The sequence below is a fragment of the Diaphorina citri genome, unplaced genomic scaffold (genome assembly GCF_000475195.1).
Source record: "Diaphorina citri unplaced genomic scaffold, Diaci psyllid genome assembly version 1.1 scaffold125, whole genome shotgun sequence".
In the NCBI taxonomy this organism is placed as follows: domain Eukaryota; kingdom Metazoa; phylum Arthropoda; class Insecta; order Hemiptera; family Psyllidae; genus Diaphorina; species Diaphorina citri.
Window position 1 is genome coordinate 178,970 of NW_007377562.1, and position 27,982 is coordinate 206,951.

At 36.4% G+C, this 27,982-nt stretch overlaps 2 protein-coding genes and 2 long non-coding RNA genes across 4 annotated transcripts in view; 2 read left to right on the forward strand and 2 right to left on the reverse strand.

Moving 5' to 3' along the window:
* Positions 1 to 15,706, forward strand: part of LOC103524911 (myosin-11-like) — an 82,558-nt gene extending 66,852 nt beyond the window's left edge. Inside the window, 5 exon segments of the mRNA XM_026820183.1 lie at positions 887 to 1,022; positions 1,974 to 2,147; positions 10,237 to 10,279; positions 14,833 to 14,946; positions 15,584 to 15,706. Of these exon segments, the coding sequence (XP_026675984.1) occupies positions 887 to 1,022; positions 1,974 to 2,147; positions 10,237 to 10,279; positions 14,833 to 14,946; positions 15,584 to 15,706 (590 nt within the window).
* An 819-nt stretch (positions 15,707 to 16,525) lies between these two features.
* On the forward strand, positions 16,526 to 18,226 carry LOC113465568. Its single transcript, XR_003390234.1, has 2 exons — positions 16,526 to 17,870; positions 17,941 to 18,226. It is a non-coding gene; the product is annotated as an uncharacterized LOC113465568 (long non-coding RNA).
* Positions 18,227 to 18,680: 454 nt separating this feature from the next.
* Positions 18,681 to 20,175, reverse strand: LOC113465569. The gene is made up of 2 exons (XR_003390235.1): positions 18,957 to 20,175; positions 18,681 to 18,828 (listed from the first exon to the last, which is right to left on the reverse strand). It is a non-coding gene; the product is annotated as an uncharacterized LOC113465569 (long non-coding RNA).
* Positions 20,176 to 20,843: 668 nt separating this feature from the next.
* The window catches only part of LOC103524914, a 116,749-nt gene continuing 109,610 nt past the window's right edge, over positions 20,844 to 27,982 (reverse strand). The window contains exons 14-16 of the mRNA XM_026820184.1: positions 23,517 to 23,639; positions 21,051 to 21,173; positions 20,844 to 20,900 (exon numbers count right to left, since the gene is read on the reverse strand). Of these exons, the coding sequence (XP_026675985.1) occupies positions 20,844 to 20,900; positions 21,051 to 21,173; positions 23,517 to 23,639 (303 nt within the window). The remainder of the gene's footprint in view (positions 20,901 to 21,050; positions 21,174 to 23,516; positions 23,640 to 27,982) is intronic.

Genomic DNA, 27,982 nt, shown 5'->3' on the forward strand with positions numbered 1-27,982 from the left:
TGGCAGTGGTCCTGGATCGAACCAGTACACTCAGGATAAGAGTACAAGCACGGCTACCAATGGGTCTAATAAGTACAAGTTTCTTGGTCTGGATGAACCTGCTAGGAACCATACGGGTAAGCCACTTGGTTTAACTTTTTGAGCAAGTTAATTGGCTAAAACAGCCAATCAGAATCAGCTTACTTAGTTTAACATTTAGGCAACCAAATTGGCCAAAAAGTTTGAAATGAACCAATCAGATTTGCTTAATCCAAAAGTGAAATTCAAACTGGCATTGGCCACCCATGGTTTGAAAAAATTAAACTTGATATATGGTGTCCCTGCTTTTCCGTACTTATTTGTTCTCACGAAGCCTATCAGAAGAATCATATTAATTAGAATTAGGTAGGTACATGTTTATTTGTTTTTTACTTGAACTAATGTCTTTATTTTAGGTAGAAATTATTTATTGTAAAACGCAGCTAAGATCGTATCGCTCCAAAAGCAAAGAGAGAAGGAGGACATGGTAGGAGAAAACCATCCGTTCCGAGAACGAACATTATCCGTTCAGGATAAAATCCGCCCCGGGCGGGAATCGAACCCGCAACCTAGCGCTTGCAAGTCACCAAGATAACTAGGCTGTCTTCTATGAAGGTTTTCTTCTGTAAAGTTGTACTGTATTAATGCCCTGCCCTGTTAATAGACACCAAGATAACTAGGCTGTCTTCTATGAAGGTTTTCTTCTGTAAAGTTGTACTGTATGAATGCCCTGCCCTGTTAATAGACACCAAGATAACTAGGCTGTCTTCTATGAAAGTTTTCTTCTGTAAAGTTGTACTGTATGAATGCCCTGCCCTGTTAATAGACAGTTATGCTAAAGGTAGTGTTTTACCTTCCCTTGTTTCAGGAAGTTTAGTCATCGAAGAGGAAAGGAAGCGAGTGCTAGAGCTGAAGAAGAGAGTTCAAGAAGAAGTGAAGATGCAATGGGAGAACGATCATAGGAAAGTGTGTGATGAGCTGTTATCACCCAGCTCAGAAACTAAGTAAGTTCATGTGTATTTTTACATGGTTTTATTTAACTCACATGTAGCTAGAAAATGTAAACGGCCGGAGCCAAACTCGGCTCAAGTGCAACTCTTGGATTATCTGATCAGTTGATTTCTATAAAATTCAATCAATCAGATTTGTTTAATCTAAGAGTTAAACCTAATCTAAGTTAAATTTGATCTAAAGGTTGTGTCCACACATAGTCGATGACCGTCGATCGACAGCCGGTCGACCATATGTGGACACACCTTAAGAGTTGAACTCTTATAAACTCCCACAGTTAGTTTAATCCAGTACACATTCTTATAAATTCTTTGTTTAATTGTTTCTATTGTTTAATTGTTTCAAGTTGATTGCCACACACACTTAGCATTCATATCGTACCGTTTCTTATTATTATTGCTGTCTTCCGTCTCTTTTTTTCTCCCTCCCTCCCTTCCCCTCGCTTGGAATATTTGATGCTATTTGTGGTATTCTCTATTTCTCTCTTCTCCCTCCCCTCCCTTCTCCCTCTCTTTTTTTCTCCCTCCTTTTTCTCTCCCTCCCTCCTCTCCCTTATTTACGCTCTCTCCCCTGCTCTAAAATACATATTTAACGCGATTTGTGATATCCATTTTTCTCCCTCTCTCCCCCGCTTGGATATTCGATGTGATTTGTAAATTTTCTTTTCATGTGCATGGTGTTTTATATTTTGCACTGTGATCTACCGGGTGACCCCAATATTTCCATCTTGATGAGATAACTAATTGTTATGATGCGCTACTTACATATATCATCTACCTACACAAGTATACGCTTAACGAGTATTTGTAGCGTTTAGAAAACCGTTTCGAGATGTTTTTTCGATTGTGAATACAGGGTTGAACCGTCATTTCGCGATGAAACATGGTGAAGGCTTTCTTCTGTAAAGTTGTACTGTATGATTGCCCTGCCCTGTTAATAGACAGTTATGCTAAAGGTAGTGTTTTACCTTCCCTTGTTTCAGGAAGTTTAGTCATTGAAGAGGAAAGGAAGCGAGTGCTAGAGCTGAAGAAGAGAGTTCAAGAAGAAGTGAAGATGCAATGGGAGAATGATCATAGGAAAGTGTGTGATGAGCTGTTATCACCCAGCTCAGAAACTAAGTAAGTTCATGTGTATTTTTACATGGTTTTATTTAACACACATGTAGCTAGAAAATTTAAACGGCCGGAGCCAAACTCGGCTCAAGTGCAACTCTTGGATTATCTGATCAGTTGATTTCTATAAAATTCAATCAATCAGATTTGTTTAATCTAAGAGTTAAACCTAATCTAAGTTAAATTTGATCTAAAGGTTGTGTCCACACATAGTCGATGACCGTCGATCGACAGCCGGTCGACCATATGTGGACACACCTTAAGAGTTGAACTCTTATAAACTCCCACAGTTAGTTTAATCGAGTACACATTCTTATAAATTCTTTGTAATTGTTTAATTGTTTCAAGTTGATTGCCACACACACTTAGCATTCATATCGTACCGTTTCTTATTATTATTGCTGTCTTCCGTCTCTTTTTTCTCTCCCCCTTCCCTTCCCCTCGCTTGGAATATTTGATGCTATTTATAGTATTCTCTATTTCTCTCTTCTCCCTCCCCTCCCTTCTTCCTCTCTTTTTTTCTCCCTCCCTCCTTTTTCTCTCCCTCCTCTTTCTCTCCCTCCCTCCTCTCCCTTATTTACGCTCTCTCCCCCGCTCTAAAATACATATTTAACGCGATTTGTGATATCCATTTTTCTCCCTCTCCCTCTCTCCCCCGCTTGGATATTCGATGTGATTTGTAAATTTTCTTCTCATGTGCATGGTGTTTCATATTTTGCACTGTGATTTACCGGGTGACCCCAATATTTCCATCTTAATGAGATAACTAATTGTTATGATGCGCTACTTATCATCTACCTACACAAGTATACGTTTGAGTATTTGTAGCGTTTAGAAAACCGTTTCGAGATGTTTTTTCGATTGTGAATACAGGGTTGAACCGTCATTTCGCGATGAAACATGGGGACATTGTCTTTGTCTTTGAAAAATTAACCTACCTACCCCGAAAAAAAATAATAATAAAAAAATAAGGAAAATTATTTGCTTATCCTAAGGCAAGTAGGCAACTCTAATTCCAGTTGTATACTGTTCATTTTAATGCCATTCATTTCTTTTGAAGCACTCCCTTTAAATTCTAAGGAACTCTAGGGGCTTTCTGAACTAGGATTGCTCCTTGTAGTGTGCTTATTAAGGCAAGTTTTTTCGTATTGGTTGTGTCGGCCTTCAGCCAAATGTGCCTTTTTCCACATCACCAAAATGTGTCCACATATCCAGAAAAGTTTTGCAATTGATTCACCTTGCATAAACAAGCGGTGTGCAACTTAATGCTTCCCCACTTCATATGAAATCACATTTTACTCTCCAAGCTGTGTTATCTTTGCGGAAATAATAACTGGAACCAAGTAATTTCGTAATAAATATGAAATGTCCATCAGCGGTCTTTAAAAATATCCATCAATGCTTAAACGTCGTTAAATGAGTCTTTCTAATCGCTTTGCCCGTTGTGAAAAGATATCAAACAAAAGTGAGTTACATTAAGGCAAGTAAAAAAGAACTACTCTTTTCAGTGTACTGCTGAGTCCAGTCTTAAACTCCCTATTTAGGCCTACAGGTATAGGGAGTTGGGATCTGACTCATTGACTGAGTAGTTCATTAAAATTGAAAAAAGCGCAAGTAGTTCTTAATATGACAGGATTGAAATACTTTTGTCTGATGATCGGTCCTTTTATACATTTCGTTTTCAGCAACTTTTGTAGCTAACACTCTCAGCAAATTTTGTACCTAAATAGGTGTGTACTTTTGTTGATCTTGTAAATTGTGTACAAGATCGACCTAGGACTTTTCAGTCCTATTCGGATAGGATAAACAAGGTATATTCTGTTCTATTTTATTCTACAATTAAAATCATTTCATCTCGGATTGACCCTGTATCACAGCAAGTTAATGGTCCCACTAGTAAGTATACAGCGGGCCTCCTACTAAACTCACAATATATCACAGTACTGAATTATTACGTCATATAATCTGCACCCCAAAACTTCATACAAGGCATTGCATGCAATTTATTTTCATTTTCATACATCTAAAACACGAGGGAAATATGCAGTAGGTACCTAATATGCACATTTCTTTTCTAATCTTACCCAAGCGGACAAATTATTTTCATATCAAAAAATTCAGTGAGGAGTTTACTCGAGAATGTGAACAGGGTCATTAAATGTGTACATTTGAGACGAATAGGAAATAGGTCTGGAGATATTGGAGATGGCTTTATTAAAGGGTATAACATCACTGTATAATTACTAATGTGATTAGTGATGGGGGTTTTACCCTTCATTCGGTGACAAGGTATCCGCCTCCACAGACTCCACACATTAAACTGACCCAGCCTGAGTGAGACCGGGAAAAATCCAGCAACATGCGACTGCTTGGATTGTCACCCATCTGGTGCTCCGAGCAAAGGAAAGTTGCTTAGTTTCAGTGATCAATTGGGAAGTGAAATAAGTGCAAAAGTGGGGTGGGGATACTCAGATGACGAAAAGAGTGACTGTGGGGAAATACAAGACGAGGCCCACCTACTCGTATGTAACAACATCGGAACAACCTGCACTCAAAGTGATCTCTATTCGTGCAGCCCTGTAGCCGTAGAAGTTGCAGAATTCTGGAGGTAAATGCTGAATGCTAAATGCACATGCTGAATTCATTTGGACACGGATAAGTAAGTGCTAAAGTGAAACTAGCAAGTCTGAAATTCAAGCACTCAGCAAACTGATCTAAAGGTGTGTCCAGAAATAGTCAACGGCCCGTTGATAGATCATCCATCGGTCAACGTCGATCCACAAAAAATTCACATCAGTCGACCATGGACACACCTTTAGAGGTAAGCTTACAAGTGACACTGTAGAAGTACGTTTCCCAAATTTATCAATTCCAACATTCATACAAGCGATGAGAAGAGGAAATAGGGATCTATCTATTTAGTCCGTACTTTACGCTTCATATTCAACCTTCTGAAGAAGATATTGATGTGATTATGATGATGCTAAGGAATCAGGAATATTGTGTTACGCGTATCAGCTCTGCGAACTAATGTTAATCAGGCTATTATTTAACCCAAAGGGAAAAAAGCTAACCAGGATTTTAAAAAATGTTAATCAGGCGACATTCAGACTTGGTCCTCTTCAGTTATTCAGAAGTTTTCATCTATTATATTTTCAACAGATATGAACATAAAATTCACACAATAAATGGTACACCCATCCTTAAAGGCAAATGCTTGTGCCACAGATGGGAAAATCTTACAATCACAAACATTATGTGGGTCATATAAGGTATCTAGTGTATCAGAGGTCCCGAACTTGTGGTCTGTCTTGTTTGTTCAGCATTGTTATTACTGCAGATTAGAACGCATTTTCCCTATCACGTGATGCTGTGTGCATTTATATAGTGACGTGCCGTGAGTAGTTCAAAAGGGGAAGAAGCTATGAACCGATATGGCATTACATAGTATAACAATCTTCTGGTGGTCTTAAAGCGCGTTCTCACACCTTAACCGTTTGTTAATTAACTCTTATTTGGTCAATTTTTTGTTCACCTACTCATACTCGTTCATTTTTTTTGCTGACCAACTTAACTCATGTTTGTTCAAATTTTTGTTGCACAACTCATATTTGTTTTATTTATTATTATTATTATTTTTTTTTTTTTTGATGAACAACTAACATTTGTTCTTTTTTACTTTTTAAATATGAAAAGTGACGTGAGCACCTTCTTTTCACGTCATTTTTCGTTCAACATTGAACAAAAAATTCAACAATTTATGAGCTGTTCAACAAAAAGTTGTACCGTGAAAAGCAGTCTTTACAATCCAGGCTGAATAAGCGCTTACTATTTTCGGTAAGTGGGAAGTAGGGGTGAGAAAATCTCCGCAGAGAGGAAGGAAGCTTGGTTACCGCGCCACTGCAGTTATTTACTATTTAAACACATGGTGCATTTCTAAATACTTTATGTTTGAAGTAGTGACTCAGCCGTCCTACGAATTCAGAACTCGTTAAGTCGAATGTTCTTTTCAATGGCTCATGAAATTGACATGTCTATAATCTACGTCTCGGGAAGTGTCATTTATATTGTTGTAGCCAAGAAAATATAAAACCATTTGTTATAGCCAAGTAAAAAATAAAACCAATTGTTATAGGCATGAATTTGGTGAAGTTTTCCTTATTGCAGGAAAGCCGGTTATAAGCTTCTTTCCGGCTTTTCTGTTTTTCAGCACCCGATTGTATGACCGCTGTATCTGAATTCTAAAAATATTATTAGTTACTTTCTATTAAAATAAGCATATGTTTTCTTACTTGCGATATTACATATGTACTTATCTTCGTTATTGCAGAATAACACGAGGCCAGTAAATCAGTCCAGCAATGGATCTGTTCCCTTCTCTAAATTAGAAACTTTGGGGATTATTTATTCAACTCATTGTTGGATTACAAAGTTTCATGAGTAAATGGTTTCTTCAAATTAAATTGATCCCAGGGGCAGGATAAACCTAGACCCTTGACAAATGGAGTGTGCCTGAAAACATGTGATGTGTTTCAATCCACTCGATCACAAAGAAAAAGTTGTCAAAAGCCTGAAATATGATCGCAATGTCATTCTAACGGTGATAAAAGCTTCAAAACACTTGTACTCGGGTTCTTTATTCTCTCACTTGATTGAGGTAAACTTGAGTTTACCCCGAGTTCAAGACAATAATTTGAGTCGTTCAACTTGGTTTCCACAATCTCAATTAATTAGAATATCTTGTTAACACGATAATTTACTTTGTCAGAGGGACAACCCCCCGAATGTTGTCAGACTTTTTCTTTTACTTTCTTGACATGACGCGATCATTTAATACTGTCGATATCTTAACATGAATCACATGAAGAATTCTTTGATTATTTTGGCCTACTGTCAATCTTATTGTTCTTTCAACAATGGTCCAGTTTGAAACTTCGTGTCTGTTTACGTAGTCTTCTCAAAATTTTGACATTGTTCTTTTTTGACACTGAGGTAAAACAATAAGTTGTGTATTTACACGGATTCAATGCTGTGATGGATTGTATGACGTCTGAGGGATAAACGTTACAGGTACCATGACAGTAGGTACTATGACAGTTCAAAACATTGGTAGGTATGCTTTTAGAATATTGCCACGCATTTGGCAAATTGTGTACAACGCTGTCGTAACACATTTTCTGCTGTGTGTTCTTCTGTTTCCCTCTTGAAATTTTTCCATTGTCTTTCATCAAAACTGCTATCACCAAGTCCATTTCTGCAGTAGGCATTAATATTTTAGTCTCTTTCATACTGAAGTTTTATGGTTGATACTTCGAGATAAAATAAAATAATAATGCCTAATAAATATAAATAAAATAAAAAAAATAATAATCATATTAAAAATAGCTATTTGCTCTTATGTTAGGGCAACACTTTGTTAAAAAATTTCAAATTATTTAGAGTCAAGAGATAAATAAATCTTTTTACGCGCATTTTTTATTTCGAACATCTCGTGAGTTGTTACATCTCTAGGATTATTAACCAATGAGACATCGCCATTTTATACAGGATGTCACGGTATTAGGGTACCAAGGGGTAGTCGACTAGAGTTGTGTAAAGAGTGAGTGGGTGAGTTATATTAAGGGAAGTAAAAAAGAACTACTCTTTTCAGTGCAATGTGCTGCTGTCTGGCTAGGGGACATTAAACAGAGCTGTCTGGCTAGGGGACATTAAACAGAGAGAAGACTAGCGTCTGGCTGTGGGACTATAAACAGGGAGGAGAACAGCTAACCCTAACTAGACAATAAAATTAAAATTTATTGATTTTGTTTAAATGTTACTTTTGTTTGAATGAACTAACTACAAATTATAACACAAGTAGCATTATATTGTTTCCACTAATGGCTGATAATTAATTGCTAAATGTGTAATAAAAAAATAAATAAATACATTTATTGTTATTATTTATTTTTGTTCTTCTGAACAAATTAGCCTATGGAATAGCCACCCATAAGAGATCATCCACCTCACACATTTAAAAATATAGAAAAATAAACAATCAACATTAACATTTTATTTTCATCAGAATTCATCACACCAACGCTTTTCGCAATGAGTAAGAATCGTAATTTTAAACATAAACAATATTTTAATTAATTAAGTATATGTTATGATTATGAAAGAATTCGAAGAAACACACTCAACTCACTCACATATGACGAATTCATGGTCTATTTTAAAAGACAAATTAGCTAAGTCTGTAACTTTTATTTTGTAAACATGTCAGTATACCTATGGAAAAATATGTAGGTAACAACTTAAATTTTTGAGAGTATATTTTTAAAATAATTTTCCGAATTCTTCAATAAAATTGAGAAAAAAGTGTACATACATTAACAAGAAAAGATGTTCAATTGAATTGTGGGAAGCCGAATGGTGATGGCAGAATAAAGGGGAAAAAATATATTCTTTATCAGCCGGTGATGATCGCTAGCCATGTGTAATTGGCTCGTCCTGAACCACAGTCAACCATCGTGAGGACTTGGGCTTATTCTTTAAAAGCAGAGAGAACCCTTTGAAGAACTGCCAGCTAGCTAGGCTGGTTAGGGTTAGCTGTTCTCCTCCCTGTTGTTAAATTGTGGGACTCAACCAGAGATATGTAAAGAGTTAGTCAGTTATAAAAAAGAACTCTTTTCAGTGGACTACCTACTGAGTCAACGAGTCAGAGTTTAAGAGTGAGTGACATACCTAATATGTTACTTCAGCATCTGACTTATGGACTGAGTTGTCCTCTGAAAAAAGTAGTTCTTTTTTTATAACTCACTCATCTTTACACACCACTGGACTCAACTCACGTGAAAAAAAGAAGAAAAATAATATTTTGTGCAATTAACTATTTGTGATCACTTCAGTTAAGCAACGTGGAGCCTAGGAATGGATACCTCTGGCCGCTTGAGTCAGACAAGAGTATCATCTGTTGTCTCCCCCCTACACAATACATATCAGCAAAGATTGCGGTGTGACCCAACAGCCCAACACACCATTCAGTAGTCCGCTCTCAATTCGCAAACTGCGTGCATTTAGCGCGAAATTTTCGTTATCGGATCGTAGTCATAGCGAATTTTAAGATAAAAAAAAGAAAGAAAGTTCGTGAAAGTTTTACTAATCTAAATTAAACTACCTAAATTTGCACTGGACTGGATATTTCTGTCAGATTGCAATTTAAACCAGAATTGAGCGTTTTTTTTTTTTTTTTTTTTTTTTTTTTTTTTTTTTTTAAATAGCGAATTTTAAGATAAAAAAAAAGAAAGAAAGTTCGTGAAAGTTTTACTAAACTAAATTAAATTACCTAAATTTGCACTGGACTGGATATTTCTGTCAGATTGCAATTTAAACCAGAATTGAGCGTTTTTTTTTTTAACTTTTTTATATACATATGTAATTGAGATAATAATCAAGAGTGGAATTTCCTTTTATTGATTTATTCCTACAATAATTCCGTTAAATATACAAATACATAGTAGGTATATACGATAAAATACAATAAGAAGTAGTAGATGTATGACTTGCAACAATAAGTGATCCCAATAATTCACATTATAAAATCCAATTTCCTTTTATCGATTTATTTATACAATAATCCCAATAAATTGAATAAAAATAAATATTTTATGCTTACCCACTGTTTGAGTTCCATGAAAAGTTCGACCATAACCAAATGTTCCTCTATTTAACACTAGTGTTACGGTTACAAATGAGAACTTTATTACAAATGAGAACTTTTACCAAGATGTGATATCTAGTGTACACTCCAAGTAAGGGGACATTATGGCCCTCATGTGGATCAACTATTTCTTTCCTTTTATTGATTTATTTATACAATAATCCCAATAAATTGAATAAAAATAAATATTTTATGCTTACCCGCTGTTTGAGTTCCATGAAAAGTTCGACAGTAACCAAATGTTCCTCTATTTAACACTAGTGTTACGGTTACAAATGAGAACTTTAATACAAATGAGAACTTTTACCAAGATGTGATATCTAGTGTACACTCCAAGTAAGGGGACATTATGGCCCTCATGTGGATCAACTATTTCAAGGCTGAAAATTCTAGGAAGCGACTGAAGAGGAGAAGGCTGAGCGCCATCTCGGGTGATGTAAGTTGTTTATTAGGCCGTGTGTGGCGGAAAAAGCCTCCAACTTCTTCAGACCGTCTGTGCCGGAAGCTTTTTCTACCACACTTTCCGTTGCGGCGGTCGAATAGATCTAATTTCCCTTTACTAAACTTTCCCTAGCCTATAGGGGTAAATTGTATATACTTATTTATATGCCTTACTGTACACTATTTATATCAGCTCACACATTGTGATTTTTTTATTTCGGTCCACCGACGTTTATTTATACCACGACAAATGGAAACGTATCTTCCACATCTTGTTTCTTCCTCCTCCATGAGGGGACGCGCGACGAATGACTCCCTCCGAGGTGAAACAGCACCTCACTTGCTCTAAATTCTGGAGGAGCTCAATTCGATGCAGGGGTAAAGCTGTGTACCAATCAATAGAATTAAACCAATTGTTCACGCGTTACCTATCAGGAACAAATAGATAGACTCTTATTTTAGGTTGAAGGTCTCTACCATAAGAGCTCTATTATTATATTATTACGTCTTGACCACTACGCCATTATTATAATTTTAACAGTTGGAAAAATTACGAAACATGTGAAATTGCCCTCGACTCCTCGTGCCATCAATTTGTGTAAATGTAAACAAATCAAATATCAATAATTTTTCATTAAAACATTAGGCGTACCTCTGTAGATGGAAAAAGGGCTCATATCTGAAACATGTTTTCGTCTAAAGAACCTGAGTATTGCAGAGAATTATAATAATAATTGTTGCCAAAACTCGTAACTATTGGCAAAACCCTGGCTGGACTTTTCCCCTCACTTAGCAATAAAATGGCAACACAAATACTAAATATACTCCCACACTGAAAAATGAAAGAAAAATTCCTCACCCACTTGCAAATTATTATTTCTTTTTATTATCAAGCGAAAATTTACACAAAGAAACGTGTTCGAAACGTTATTTATTTAAATGATTTTTTTCGCGCTGTACTTCAACTGGCATCTCATACTTCACCACTTAGCCTGATATTTAGGTTCCAAAAATCTTAAGTAAACTAGTATTTAAAAAACACTCATTATATTTAATAGTATTTATTAGATTTTTTTTTCTTTACTATTCTATTTTTAGTTACCTACCTTTAACAGAAAAACTCGTGACCCAAAGGACGACAAAAAAAAACACACATAAACCCGGTCCAAAGTCGTGACTTTGCCCCAAAACTATCAATTCGATGAAATTTTCCTTATTGGAAAGCCGGTTATAAGCTTCTTTCCGGCTTCTCTGTTTTTCAGCACCCGATTGTATGACCGCTGTATCTGAACCCTAAAAATATTATTAGTTACTTTCTATTAAAATAAGCATAAGTTTTCTTACTTGCGATATTACATACATATGTATTTATCTTCCGTTATTGCGGAATAACACGAGGCCAGTAAATCAGTCCAGCAATGAATTTGTTCCCTACTCTAAATTAGAAACTTTGGGGATTATTTATTCAACTCATTGTTGGATTACAAAGTTTCATGAGTTAATGGTTTCTTCAAATTAAATTGATCCCAAGGGCAAGGTAAACCTAGACCCTTGACAAATGGAGTGTGCCTGAAAACATGTGATGTGTTTCAATCTACTCGATCACAAAGAAAAAGTTGTCAAAAGCCTGAAATATGATCGCAATGTCATTCTAACGGTGATAAAAGCGTCAAAACACTTGTACTCGGGTTCTTTACTCTCTCACTTGATTTAGGTAAACTTGAGTTTACCCCGAGTTCAAGACAATAATTTGAGTCGTTCAACTTGGTTTCCACAATGTCAATTAATTAGAATATCTTGTTAACACGATAATTTACTTTGTCAGAGGGACAAACCTCCCCATTACACTCTGGTGCAAAGAATCCGGATTTAAAAAACACTCATTATATTTAATAGTATTTATTAGATTTTTTTCTTTACTATTCTATTTTTAGTTACCTACCTTTAACAGAAAAACTCGTGACCCAAAGGACCACAAAAAAAAACACATAAACCCGGTCCAAAGTCGTGACTTTGCCCCAAAATTATTAGCTTATCCCTAAAGGGAATTTATCTAATAACACAGCTGCTATGGTAAATATTAGGAATCAATGGGTGATGTTTAACTTAGTAACAGGTTGTTTTTGATCAACGCTTATTTGGAATAATTTAGATCACTGTACGTCAAATCTGTGACAACGTGCCCCACATCTTGTACTAAATAGTGTAAGAGGGCAGTCACCTCTGTCCCAAGTACAATATACACAACTAATTTGTAACACAAAATGTGTTGGCAATAACAAATGCAAGAATAATAATTAGATTAGATCATTACAGCGTTATGCACTTCATTGAATAATGCAAACTACTGATAATATACTGTATACAGGGTGTTCCTGAGAGTCAGTCTCTGCCACTTAACCCCAATGGCTCATGAAATTGACATGTCTATAATCTACGTCTCTGGAAGTGTCATTTATATTGTTGTAGCCAAGAAAATATAAAACCATTTGTTATAGCCAAGTAAAAAATAAAACCAATTGTTATAGGCATAAGAATCCGGGACAGAGTGACGAACTTTTTCTATATCAACAATATCAGAGACACGACAAACCGTTCTTATTTGTACACGACAATATGAGTTTTTAGCTGGTACCAACAAAAAACGTTTAGAAAAGGCTGCCAAAATAAAGGAATGAATAGGGATGTCACTCACAGTATAGGGATGTCATTTCATTTCTGAAATATGATCGCAATGTCATTCTAACGGTTTACTTACATTGCATCAATTATTATGTAAACAAACTCCATACACAAAGCCCACTCAAAGGCTTAGGTGTAGGGGCAAACAGCTCTAAAAGAAGGGTTAAAGCTTCTACGAATCTGGGGATGGCAATTAGGCTATGCAAACTATCCCGATTTTCACCTAAATTTCCTTTAGGGATGAGCTTTTTTTTGCACTCAAGTGTATATTGGAAGTGACGGGATGGTAAATAGCTTGTCCAGATGTCCAGCTACTTTATGTGACGTTAGGAGCCAGGCTGCCACATTATCTCCATTGTGTATGGCTGAAAGCGTGGCGTCAACATTTTATCCAATCAAAAAATTGACAAGCAAAATAAAAGTCGGATTTTTTTATGTGTCTTTTCCTGTTCACTCATCAGAGTCATCAGGGATTTCATTCATTTTCTGCCATCACATCTCGTGAAACTGTTTTCTTTAATCCCCGCGAATATCACACGACTTTCTTCTTAATTAATAAATCAATTATTAAGTAAACAAACATTAACTTTTAGTCATGGCACCTCAAAACGGATAAATGTCACTTAATATTTCTGCCCAAAACCTCAAATCATGATTTTGGAAATATGACCAATTTCAATTCGTTCTCATTTACCTGGTACAAGTTCCTTATTCATGGGGTAATAGAAAGCATTCTTCTCTGTTTTTTATTATTATTAAAAATAATAAATGTTTAATAGCTCCTCTAATGACTCGAATAACCTTGCTTTATCATTTCGAACATTTTTCTTTCGACTTGAACATGCAAAAAATAAGAATTTAATTATGGCGGACAGCTAATGCTGTTATTGTAGGACAAAATAAATGTCGTTTGTTTAATTAACTAGAACCAATATTTGGAGAATCTATTTGCCATGCCACCTACCTCACTTTACCTTATCGATGAATGTTTTTTCATGAAGAAATTTTGATGAATTTCCTCGCTTGATGAATATGAAGCGTAAAGTACGGACTAAATAGATAGATCCCTATTTCCTCTTCTCATCGCTTGTATGAATGTTGGAATTGATAAATTTTGGAAACGTAATTACTTCTACAGTGTCACTTGTAAGCTTACCTCTAAAAGTGTGTCCATGGTCGACCGATGTGAATTTATTGTGGATCGACGTTCGACGTTGACCGATGGATGATTTATCAACGGGCCGTCGACTATTTTTAGACACACCTTGAGATCAGTTTGCTAAGTGCTTGAATTTCAGACTTGCTAGTTTCACTTTTGCACTTGTTTCACTTCCCAATTGATCACTGAAACTAAGCAACTTTGCTTTGCTCGGAGCACCAGATGGGTGACAATCCAAGCAGTCGCATGTTGCTGGATTTTCCCCGGTCTCACTCAGGCTGGGTCAGTTTAATGTGTGGAGGCGGATAGCTTGTCAGTGAATGAAGGGTAAAACCCCCATCACTTAATCACATTAGTAATTATACAGTGATGTTAATAAAGCCATCTCCAATATCTCCAATCTCTCCAGACCTACTTCCTATTCGTCTCAAATGTACACATTTAATGACCCTGTTCACATTCTCGAGTAAACTCCTCACTGAATTTTTTGATATGAAAATAATGGAGCGTTCGACAAATGTACTATCGCTGCTGGCTCCTTTATTTCTGGGTGTATTTGCTCCTTCTTACTTTCCTTATCCTATTGGTTATTTTTCCGGTTGTGTATTTCAGTTTTTGTTTAATTCTTCTAACGCAATCATTTCTTCATGTTTCACTGTGGGTTTATTAGTTCCAAGAGACTCATTTCTTTCTGATTTATGTTTCAGTTTCGGGATCAGAAGGAGGACCGGGATCCAGAAAGTAGACCCATGTCGGATTCATCTGCCTATAGTGAGGATCAGCTGAGTGTACGACTGCGGAGTAGCAAGTCTAATGTACAGGTAAGCTTCAGCTGTGGCCGAATGGCTTTCTTCCATCATTAACTAAGCACAATATCTCATGTTAACCATCGCGTGGCGTCGTTAGGTCCATTTTAACATTCCTGAATAATGTTCTTTTTGTTATTTTTTGAAATGCTGCATTCTTTGAGAAATGTATGTTGGGAAATGCATTCTTTGTATTCCAGCAGATTGTTGTTATTCTTTGTATTTTAATATGAAGTTCAAGCTATGTAGCGTAGTAACTAGTGTGGCAGCGCATTATCAGTGTAGGCTTCACGGGATATAGCAAAGGTTTTTTTACCCTTCGGTGGACGAAAAGTCGCCTACTCACATTAATCTCATCCAGCCTGAGAGGAGTCTGGAAAGGCCCAAATGGTCACTCAGCCGTATACCAACCATGCGCAACATTGTTTAACTTCAGTGAACCATTGGTTGAGTGTTCGACAAATGTACTATCGCTGCTGGCTCCTTTATTTCTGGGTGTATTTGCTCCTTCTTACTTTCCTTATCCTATGGGTTATTTTTCGGGTCGTGTATTTCAGTTTTTGTTTAATTCTTCTAACGCAATCATTTCTTCATGTTTCACTGTCGGTTTATTAGTTCCAAGAGACTCATTTCTTTCTGATTTATGTTTCAGTTTCGGGATCAGAAGGAGGACCGGGATCAGTGGTTAATCCAGAACCAAGTGGTTAAAGATGGTGCTCCAAACATTTTCCTAAAAATCCGAGAACATATTTCAACCAAATTGCTACGTATTTAACCAATTTGGTTGAGCTATAATAAAACGTGCTTAACGTATAAGTATTGCCAGTATTGTGTGTGCAGCTGATTTATCTTCCCGTGAACATATTACTTTTACTCTCTATTTTTGTAATGTAATTGTAATGGGAACGAGTTTCTTTTTACATAAACCATTAGAGACTATTTAAAAAATTGTATTACTTATTTTATTATTTTTATCAGTATTGCCACTTTGTGGCGGAAGCAGAAAAATGTTCTGAAAAGAAGACATGGGTAAAAAAATGAAAAGCTTAAATAAAATAATATAACAAAATTTAGTGGTTGTGTTTATATTTGATTTACAGTTCGTTCCTATCTACCGAGGAATCTTTCTTTTAACCTCTAAAGAGACGATTTTATGATGATTAGTAACTTGGACTGGTATTATCAAATAAGAAGCAAATGCTTCTATAATCTTACTTCAAAGTGAATGGCTAAGAAGCAGAGCGGACTAATCTGTAAGTTGAAGATTTTGAGTCTTTTATTGCTGGAAAGAGTACCTACTGGTGTAGTTTTCAGCAATCAATCTAATTTGGACTACATATGCCCAATCGTTTCCCCATTTCTCGAAATGTATTTCTGAATGTGTTCTACTCCAGTCTGCTCCTTAGCCATTCAATTAATATTGGAAGTGAAAATCAAGGAATGTCCATGTGATTGATTGTCAAAGGGTGTTAAAAATTACAAAGGTTAAAACCCCTAAATTAACTCTTACTGAACCTTATTTTTCAAAAAAAAAAAAAAAAAAAAAAAAAATTTCCGAAAAACCTCTCTAATATTTGGTTTGTCACGTAAAAAAAAAAAAAAAAAAAAAAAATGTCCGAAATACCTCTCTAATATCTGGTCTGTCACGTAGAAGGTCCGAGTTTGATTTCCGGTGGGGCTCAAGATTTTAATTTTCTTTACTTACCCGATTTGCATAACTGTCTGTATTTCAAAAAATACCATCTACTTGGAAATTTTGAACCAAATGTTATTTCTAATGCTATGATGCTCACTAAAATGGTGAGATGTGTTGATCACATCTGACATAAGATTACCTTCGTCTTTCTTTCACTAGTGTAAAACAATCGGTTTTTCTTTAAGGTAGATAATTTTATTCCTTTTAAAAAATATAAAATTAAATTTCAGAAAATAACAATGGATATAAAATTTTATAATAAGGATTTTTATGGTTTAGATATTTTTTGTACATCAAAGGCGTGCGGTGCAAAGAAACAAATAATAATAGATATTACATAAATAATGAAAAAGCGAGTTTATTTGAATGTGATTCTGCTTAGTACTTAAGAGCAAATGAAAATTTAAGTCATTTAGAATCACAACATTCAAAATTTGAATCCAACAAAAAACGTATCACATTGAAATAAATCGCTTCAGTTAAACTTTCTGGTGGGGTCCAAGAATGAAATCTCATGTTTGTCCAACTAGGAGTCTTGTTTCATTGCATTTGTTATGCGTTTTTGAGACATAAATCTTCCTTTTAAAAAGTTTCGAATGGCTGATGTGCCAATTAGTATGTATTTATAGAGGACTTCGATATTTACATCGTGGAAACTTGGAAACTAAGTAAAGATCATATCTTGGACTCGGACCAGTTAAAATATTTTATACTAATTCAGCACGTCAGCATTTATTATAATAATGAAAAGAAACTCCTTCTATCTTAGCAATTATCACTTGTATAATGTATACCCGGCTTCACAGTCACTTCATTACTAAATATACATCAACTGATGGGTAAATATTGAAGTTAACCAACAGATAATCAATGCCTTTTGTTAGCTCTTTATTTTTGCTTTATAGATGATAAATCCTCTCTTCTTAACCATCGAACTGTGAAACTGGGTATTACCTGTATCAGTTAATGTCGGGAAACCAGGGAACCATATATTGCTTCTGGCAGTAGATATCAAAGAGTTCTTCAGCTTCTAAAATTTTAAAATGCCTGTCTACTACGAAGTGTACAAATTCACTAGGAAACATAATTTTCTAAACTTACAAGCAAATATCACCGATAAAAATTCATGCCGCCTATCTACACTAAGGAAATTTAACCAATATCTGAGCTATGCCTACCTATCCGCCTTTTCAACACAATGACCTAATAGAAATATCCGGTAGTTACGGTCCAAATTTTCAAGGTGGTGGATCCGCCTTTTCAACACAATGACCTAATAGAAATATCCGGTAGTTACGGTCCAAATTTTCAAGGTGGTGGAGATGAAAATTTGAATTTCAAGTACAACACTGTTCTTTTTAGATTTTAGACTGCACTACCTTTTATGTCTTCATTATAAAGCTAACTTGAACACCCCATTGTGCTACGTACTACTTTTCTCACTAACCCGGACTATAAAGAAATACAACAAAATATACTACTAGACTAGTACAACTATTAGAATTTTAATAATTACAAAAGCATAATGCGATGCAAATAGTACATAATTATGTATAACAATAAATTTTATTTAATGGACAGCGCTAGACATACGCCAAAGTAGACTAGTACAACTATTAGAATTTTAATCATTACAAAAGCATAATGCGATGCAAATAGTACATAATTATGTATAACAATAAATTTTATTTAATGGACAGCGCTAGACATACGCCAAAACATTCATCCAAATCCTCTACTAACATTTTATTGGCAGATAAGGGTTTTTCCTGAATGTTTGGCAAATAATAATTTCGCTGTCCATTCGGTAGGTATAATAGGTAAGATTTATCTTAATCTAAGAAATGTTTAGACAGTTATTTATGGTTAAAACGAAAAGTATTATATTTTATTTATTTATATAATTTTAATTTGTCTAACAGAAAAATAATCACAGACAAAATAATAAAATTGAAACAATAAACATAAACGCATCAATATTAAATTAACCCCTGAGCGCCCCCTGTCCAGAATAATATTAATTAGGTTGTATCCTAAACATAGTAAAATCATTATTGCGTAGCCACGTACATCATTTGATTGAACTTCCTGATTTTCAATAGGTTAATGAGCGATAGATAATTTGTGGGCGCTTTCAGGTTTAAAATCGTACCCCTAGTCTTCTGAACCGGCATGCAATGCGCATCCCAAGGAACCGCGACCTTAAATTGAACTTCCTGATTTTCAATAGGTTAATGAGCGATAAATAATTTGTGGGCGCTTTCAGGTTTAAAATCGTACCCCTAGTCTTCTGAACCGGCATGCAATGCGCATCCCAAGGAACCGCGACCTTAAGATGCATTTCGACTGCTCTGACGTGTTTTCATACCTATTTATTAAAAAAAAAGGAACTTCTTGGTTTTCCAACAAAATGCTGTATTTAAAAAAGCTGGAAAATAATTTCAGAAGTAGAATTTTATTTTTTAAAAATTATTTTTTTTTAAATATAAATAAATAAAAAAAAGAATTTTTAAAAAATAATAAATAAAAAAGAAAAGAGTAATAAAATATAAATTATTAAAAAAGAAAAATAATTGGGTGAATTAAATAATAATAATATATCATTAATAAAAATTGCGAGAGGATTTTTTAAGCTTCCCGAACCGTCGAGTAGCATAGTCCCCACCCGAATCCCACCCTCGGAACCTAACTTTATCAGTATACCGAAAAAGCTCAGAAAGGGGAGGAGCCAAATCAAAATCAACAGTGGGGGGAAAAAGTTCTGCGCAGGCGTCAGAACTTGGGACTTTCTAGACGATGCTACCAAGGAACTTTACATACGATGCTACTTTTAGTTCAAACTTTGAACTTCAAAGGCAACATTGTAAGGGATTTTTTCCCTGATGCTACTTTTAGTTCAAACTTCGAACTTCAAAGGCAACATTGTAAGGGATTTTTTCCCTAGCATTTTAGGGGATTTTTTCCCCTAGCATTCTGACTTGACTCCTCCTCTTTTCTGAACTTGGTTGCTGTGCTGATAAAGATAGGCACTTTGGGTGGGCATTCGGGTGGGGACCTTGCTTCTCGTCACTTCGGGTAGCTTAAAAAATCCTCTCGGAATTTTTTCCTGAAAAAAATTATGATAATTTATTTATTATTTTTTTTTATTACACTCCTTTTTTCTTTCAATATTAAATATTTTTGGGTATTACTTCCAAAAATATTATTTTCCAGCTAATTTTGAAGACAATTTGTACCTAATGACTTTTTTTTTCTCTCTCTCTCCAAAAGATGGGCATTTCATGCATCATCTATCTAGAAAGAATATGATGGAGTCCCGTCCTGTTTGATCCTAAGGTAAGGTAAGTATAAAGAAATCTGATAGATACTATTCCACGCAAGAACGTCATAACAGTCTGTACGCACCGTAAAGCCTTTTCGACACACGCTGATTTTTCGATAAATCGCACAGTTTTGGCCGGTACTCTCAATCAGTAATATGAGAGTTTTACGTCCGTACGTACGATTTTCCCAAATCTTAATCGTAAGGAAAAGGTTCTTGGGCAAATGTAAATTTATCAGATGTTGCATTGTTGTCTAATCCATGGGGAACCGGTGCTACCACCGCTGACTAATCACATTACAAGGTGCAAATATCTACTGACTGACACATTCCCTCAGGTATTGCCCCGTCAGTCACTACCGACTGACACTGAGGCCTGTGGGTAAACCTTCCTCGGTGGTGTAGTGGTCAAGACGCTCGCCTCGTAAACAGGAGGGCGTGGGTTCAATCCCAGCCGAGGTATGAAATTTTATCCTCGAAATAATATGAGAATTTGACCACAATAATAGCAGTAGCCTACTGCTGGAGTAAAGGGACTTTTCAGTCCTTCGCGAGCAGTATAAATAAACACTATTATTACACCTTTTTACTTGGGCACTCAAAGTGTTAAACGAGATTTAATACGGAAAATTTGGCCTACATTTTTGCCATATCGGATGGTGGATCTGGTAGCAGAGGTCTGATTGGCTGAAGCTAGACTCAGCAAGGAACACACTTGTGTCACTACTACACTCGAAACGATTCTCATTTCAACAACAACGTTGATCAGAAGAGACTAAGCAGCACAATGCACAGTGTTTGATTGTTATCAATGATAAACAAAGCCACTTGTGGTTGGAAAGACACTAGAGTGTGTAGGTCGAGGTGTTAAGAGAGGTTTCATTGGAATAGCACTTAAGCACTTATAGACCGACACTTTCTAGTCTTGTGGGCGTCATTCATTGCGTAACACTGCAAGGCAATCTACAGTCAACGATTTTAACCCACAAAAATGGCTTCAATTCTAGGGATGGCCAGAATAGTTAATATATTACCTAGCCGATTTTTCTCTCTATCCCACACAAAGGCAGGTAATGACTATTTAAGGAGGTAATGACTTACATGGATGTTGATTATCCTAGGTAGGGGATGTTTGGTGTTGGCTCCTCCCTCTATAGCCATTCCTAGGAGCGGTCTAGACTTCTTCACTGTTATCCTGAGTTGCCCTTGAACTTCTGATATCACCTGGTGAGACAAAAGAATAAAACGATTAGCCGATTAGCCACGATTAAACAATAACAACAAATTAAATGACGCAAAAAAAAGACCCTCCGTTCGGCGAAAAGCTACTCGGATTGCCACAACCTCACCCAGGTTGAATGGGGCAGGGAAAACCAACTTCAAGCGATTGCTCAGATGTTGCATTGTTGTCTAATCCATGGGGAACCGGTGCTACCACCGCTGACTAATCACATTACAAGGTGCAAATATCTACTGACTGACACATTCCCTCAGGTATTGCCCCGTCAGTCACTACCGACTGACACTGAGGCCTGTGGGTAAACCTTCCTCGGTGGTGTAGTGGTCAAGACGCTCGCCTCGTAAACAGGAGGGCGTGGGTTCAATCCCAGCCGAGGTATGAAATTTTATCCTCGAAATAATATGAGAATTTGACCACAATAATAGCAGTAGCCTACTGCTGGAGTAAAGGGACTTTTCAGTCCTTCGCGAGCAGTATAAATAAACACTATTATTACACCTTTTTACTTGGGCACTCAAAGTGTTAAACGAGATTTAATACGGAAAATTTGGCCTACATTTTTGCCATATCGGATGGTGGATCTGGTAGCAGAGGTCTGATTGGCTGAGGCTAGACTCAGCAAGGAACACACTTGTCGTACGTACGATTTTCCCAAATCTTAATCGTAAGGAAAAGGTTCTTGGGCAAATGTAAATTTAGTTCACACAACGTATTAGGCAAGATGAAGGGCAGTTTTCACCAACTATATTTTTAGCCCCTAACAGCCCGTTAGCCAGACCTGTTAAGCCCATACAAATCAAATGAAACTTGACAGGTTGTTAGCTTTTAATAGTTCTAGGGTCTGAAAAAAATATTGTTGACACCAAACCTAAAACTAGCAATAGAAGTAGGATAGGATTGCAATAAAACACTAGCACTTATACCACTACTACACTCGAAATGATTCTCATTTCAACAACAACCTTGATCAGAAGAGACTAAGCAGCACAATGCACAGTGTTTGATTGTTATCAATGATAAACAAAGCCACGTGTGGTTGGAAAGACACTAGAGTGTGTAGGTCGAGGTGTTAAGACAGGTTTCATTGGCTGATGCTGAGTGCACCCCCAGACTAAGATTTATCCAAAGAAATGAAATTTTTCCCTTCAATGTTGGAGATAGGTATAAGCAGCTACTTTTTCCACTGCTAACACAGTAAGCTTTACCAGCCTCGCTAGTGTAGTGGTCAAGACGGCCGTCAGGTAAACAAGAGGGTGTGGGTTCAATCCGAGCCGGGGTATGGTATAATTTGAGATATGGTATTTGCCCTTAATATAATTTGAGAATTTGACCACAATAATAGTAACCTATTGGTGCAAGAGACCATGTTAGTCCTATTCGAACAGCATTAATGAGCACTATTATTATTGTAGGTATCTGCTAGACCTATGTAGGTATTACTAGTATCTTGCTTGCTGTATCTATGTATTTTAGTTGCATGTACTAAGTACATTAACATTTTGCCCTCAAGAAACCTTACAATAGCAGAGTTGTGTCTAATGAAAGTGTTGAGATAAGGTGTGACATTGCCCTTATTATGCTACTTATTCTAATTTCTCATTATTTCGCAATATGCAAAACTAGAGTGCATTTCTTTAATGGAATGCATTTCTTTGCTAGAGTCAGGTACCTATAGATTCAATTTTTTTACTAGAATAAGGGATTCTTAGATTTGTAACCGCTTAACCCAACTTTTAGAGGCTGTTTGCCTCTACACCTAAAGCCCCTACCAAAAGAACGGAGGTCTTGAGGTTCCTTTAGACTTTAGAGTGTCTGTTGCGCGATACCTAAGTACGGAATTGAACATTGAACCGGTGCCTTTCTGATTACCAGGCGAGCGTCTTAACTACTAGGTATTTAGGTATACCACCAAGGCAGGTGGATTTTTTTTTTTTTTTTTTTTTCAGTTAAAAGTAAAATAATTGTCGAGTCCAAACCTCACTTTGCCAGCCTTCTTAGCTTGGTTGGTAGCGGGTCTGTCTTGTAAGACCTAGGCCGCGGGTTCGATTCCCGCCGGATTTTATCCTGATGGGATAATGTTCGTTCTCGGACCGGCTGGCTTTCTCCTATCCTGTCTTCCTTCTTTCTTAGATTTGGGGACGATTAGACCTAAGGCAGTTACCAACAGTTCCCTCTGTCAAACTTCTTCAAAATGATTCTCTTAACTTACCCGTGCTTCATTTTCATTACTAGCCGGGCCATGTTCTCTCGAAGGGGACGATTATATCTAAGGCAGTTACCATCAGTTCCCTCTGTCAAACTTCTTCAAAATGATTCTCTTAACTTACCCGTGCTTCATTTTCATTACTAGCCGGGCCATGTTCTCTCGAACTCCTGCTATGGTTTGGATCTCCTTCTAGCAGTTCTTGATCTTCGTTCATGTCCACATTTCTGCCTAACTTGTGCGCCAACTGCAAATGGAAATCACAAAGAAAATCCAGACGTTAGAAACATCGGTAAACATAGGACCTCACGGACTAGAATATACCTTGTTTATCCTGCTTGGATAGGACTGAAAAGTCCCTTTACCCCCGCAGTCTAACCAAGGTCTTATATATTTCGACATACTATGGGGAGCAGTGGAAAATGGGATCTCAAGGAGTGGTAAACTGGTTCGGTAAGACTATTCATTGGGTGATATAGCTTGACAGAATTATTAGCTACTTGGGTAAACTTGCGTAGGTACTATGGGGAGCAGTGGAGAATGGGACCTCAAGGAGTGGTAAACTGGTTCGGTAAGACTATTCATTGGGTGATATAGCTTGACAGAATTATTAGCTACTTGGGTAAACTTGAGTATTAAATCTACTAAAATCCAAGGAATATCATCTTCTCCTTGTGTGACTAAGAGCTTTCCACACAGCACACGGTTGTTTTTATTGCAAAAGAAACAATGTATGAAATTAATAAAATACTCTACGAACATAACAAGATCCTCTATGGGGAGCAGTGGAAAATGGGACCTCAAGGAGTGGTAAACTGGTTCGGTAAGACTATTCATTGGGTGGTATAGCTTGACAGAATTATTAGCTACTTGGGTAAACTTGAGTATTAAATCTACTAAAATCCAAGAAATATCATCTTCTCCTTGTGTGACTTAGCTTTCCACACAGCACACGGTTGTTTTTATTGCAAAAGAAACAATGTATGAAATTAATAAAATACTCTACGAACATAACAAGATCCTAAAGTACCACAACACATGAAATTAACAAAACGAAGGATATCCTACGAACATAAATTGAAGGTCTTACTAGAAATGTGTCTCGGAGGAACAAGAAATGCTGCACTAACATAGCTCCAACTAGGGAGAGAGAGAGAAAGTAGTTGACTGCTGATATGTAGTGTGATGGCGATAGAGAGAGAGAAAAAAGAGAACGGAGAGGGAATATAATATGAAGAGAGAAAATGAAATAGGAATAAAGAGGAAAGAGAAAAACAAAAATGAAAGAGAGATATGAAAATGGAAAGTGAGAAAGGGAAAGAGAGAAATAGAGAAAGAGAAGAATAATGTGATGGCATATTTTAAACATTGACGTTTCATTTTCATTTCATTACTAGCGGAAACCCGTCGCTTCGCTCCGGATTTCCGCTAGTTCATCCCGCAACATGAAAAATTCAGAGAAAAATATGTTATTGACGTAAAAAAGTTAGGACAGAGAGCTCACTTTGTGACAATCCTCCCATCAAAGCAAAAAAAAAAAATGCATTCAAGATGAGTCGTATTTTCCTTCTGCAATTTTTAGGTGGTAATGGTAGGAAATAGGGAAATGGTACAATGTCAAATGCCAGATAATGTTCCATTTCCCTAGTCCCCATCATTAACACCATGAAAATTGCGAAAGGAAAACACGTATACAACAATTCTTCTAAAGAGGGTACAAAGCTAATTTTCTGCACTTCACGATCACTCCCCAATATATTTTGTATGGACGCCGGGAAATACGAGCTATGTATGCAATGTGCTAAACAGGAAAAAGTTTCATTACTCCGTCGCATTCTGTCGTGTTTTTTCCTTCACTGAAAGTTCACAGTTTTGACGTTTAATTTATTTCAGTGACATTTTTCATTCAATTAACAATGTATCCATTGAAGTAAAAAAAATAAAATGGAAAGTGTAAGGTAGAATTTACGAACGAGTACCTGCAATACCGAGTTCAGAAACACATGTTCAGACCGTCCCAAGTGAGTCGGAAAAATCTTGAGACCTGGGTCTGAAGCTTTCCCGTCACACTGTGACAGACCGCGGTCATTCAGACCTGGGTATATCAGATGGTCTGAGCGCAGTACTACCCTACAATCCTACATATCAGTAACCTACTTAGTTACTGGAAATAGTGCACCCTCAGAGCTTTTTTTGATGGTTTTATTTGTGTTAGAAGAAAAATGTGCTGATTAAGTATGTGGGTTGTGGGTGTGAAGTGAGCAGAGTGTGTGAAAATAAATACGGAAGCAGGGTGTATGTGTGAAGACGAACATGAATCAATATGGAACTGTATACAGGGTGTTTATAAAAACCAAAGTCCTCACCTTACAAGGGAATAGTTCGGAACATTGGGTCCAATAGTATTCCCTATATCTTTACTATCAAGAGAAGATCTCTAAACTCTATAAAATATATTGAAATTATCGAAAATCAATTAATAAATAAAAAAAGCTTGGATTTACTAGTAAAGTTTAGTAATTCCAAATTGGTTTTTGTCCACAGACTTTCATCTGGGGGTCCATGTTCTTATATGCTGATCAAGAATTACGTACAAATAAATAAAACATACCTGTTTGTTATACTTGAAATAACAAAAGTAAAAGGAACAATACTAACAAAATTAGGAAAGAGGAAAAGAAGACGATATGAATTTGATATAAATAAAAATTACCCCTGATGTTCTTTTAAATAAGATTGGGAGTCCAAATCAATATGAACTAAATAGCCATAAAAATTACCCCTGATGGATGTTCCTTTTAAAACAATTGGGAGTACAAATAAAAAGATTGGGAGTCCAAATCAATATGAACTAAATAGCCATAAAAATTACCCCTGATGGATGTTCCTTTTAAAACGATTGGGAGTACAAATCACTACTACACTCGAAACGGTTCTCATTTCAACAACAACGTTGATCAGAAGAGACTAAGCAGCACAATGCACAGTGCTTGATTGTTATCAATGATAAACAAAGCCACTTGTGGTTGGAAAGACACTAGAGTGTGTAGGTCGAGGTGTTAAGAGAGGTTTCATTGGCTGAGGCTGAGTGCACCCCCAGACTAAGATTTATCCAAAGGAATAAAATTTTCCCCTTCAATGTTGGAGATAGGTATAAGCAGCTACTTTTTCCACTGCTAACACATTAAGCTTTACCAGCCCCGCTGGTGTAGTGGTCAATACGGCCGTCAGGTAAACAAGAGGGTGTGGGTTCAATCCCAGCCGGGGTATGGTATTTGCCCTTAATATAATTTGAGAATTTGACCACAATAATAATAGTAACCTATTGGTGCAAGAGACCCGTTAGTCCTATTCGAATAGCATTAATGAGCACTATTATTATTGTAGGTATCTGCTAGACCTATGTAGGTATTACTAGTATCTTGCATGCTGTAATGCTGTATCTATGTATTTTAGTTGCATGTACTAAGTACATTAACATTTTGCCCTCAGGAAACCTTACAATAGCAGAGTGTGTCTAATGAAAGTGTTGAGATAAGGTGTGACATTGCCCTTATTATGCTACTTATTCTAATTTCTCATTATTTCGCAATATGCAAAACTAGAGTGCATTTCTTTAATGGAATGCATTTCTTTGCTAGAGTCAGGTACCTATAGATTCAATTTTTTTACTAGAATAAGGGATTCTTAGATTTGTAACCGCTTAACCCAACTTTGGGCACCTATAGAATCAATTTTTTTACTAGAATAAGGGATTCTTAGATTTGTGTAACCGCTTAACCCAACTTTTAGAGGCTGTTTGCCTCTACACCTAAAGCCCCTACCAAAAGAAGGGAGGTCTTGAGGTTCCTTTAGATTTAGAATGTCTGTTGCGCGATACCTAAGTACGGAATTGAACATTGAACCAGTGTCTTTCTGATTACCAGGCGAGCGTCTTGACTACTAGGTATTTAGGTATACCACCAAAGGAGGTGGATTTTTTTTTTTTTTTTTTTCCGCATAGGACTGAAAAGTCCCTTTACTCCAGCAGTAGGCTACTACTATTATTGTGGTCAAATTCTCAAATTATATTGATATGTAGTAAATTTAGGAGCACCTTTTTTTCAGACGAATTTCTTTGATCCTTATACAAAAATTAAGAACTTTTCTTGGAGATGGAATTGCCTGAGAAATCTTACGTTACAAGGTGCTCCTAAAACTTCTTATCAATACCTAAGTTACACTTCTATACGTTATCCAGATGAATATGGCAGCAAGGAGTCATTAAAAAAGTAGGCTACGTTGCCAAACATGTCAAAGGTGCAACGATAGAAAATCTTTAAAAGAGGAAGGTACATTGCACAGTGCTTCCTCCCACATTACACAGCGATTCAACCTCTTGTAAGAAAGGTTACAGATCGAAGCTACCTTTACTTTTTAAAAGAGAGAGTTTATAAAAATAGACCTTTAAACCAAACACAGTATTGAGGTAAACACTTCATCAGTACCCGTTCCACGAAAGTAGGGAATAATCCATCCGTGGCACAAGCTCTGCTTATACGGATGGGTATACCATTTATATGAAAAATGTATGTTCTGAGTTTTTTGTCA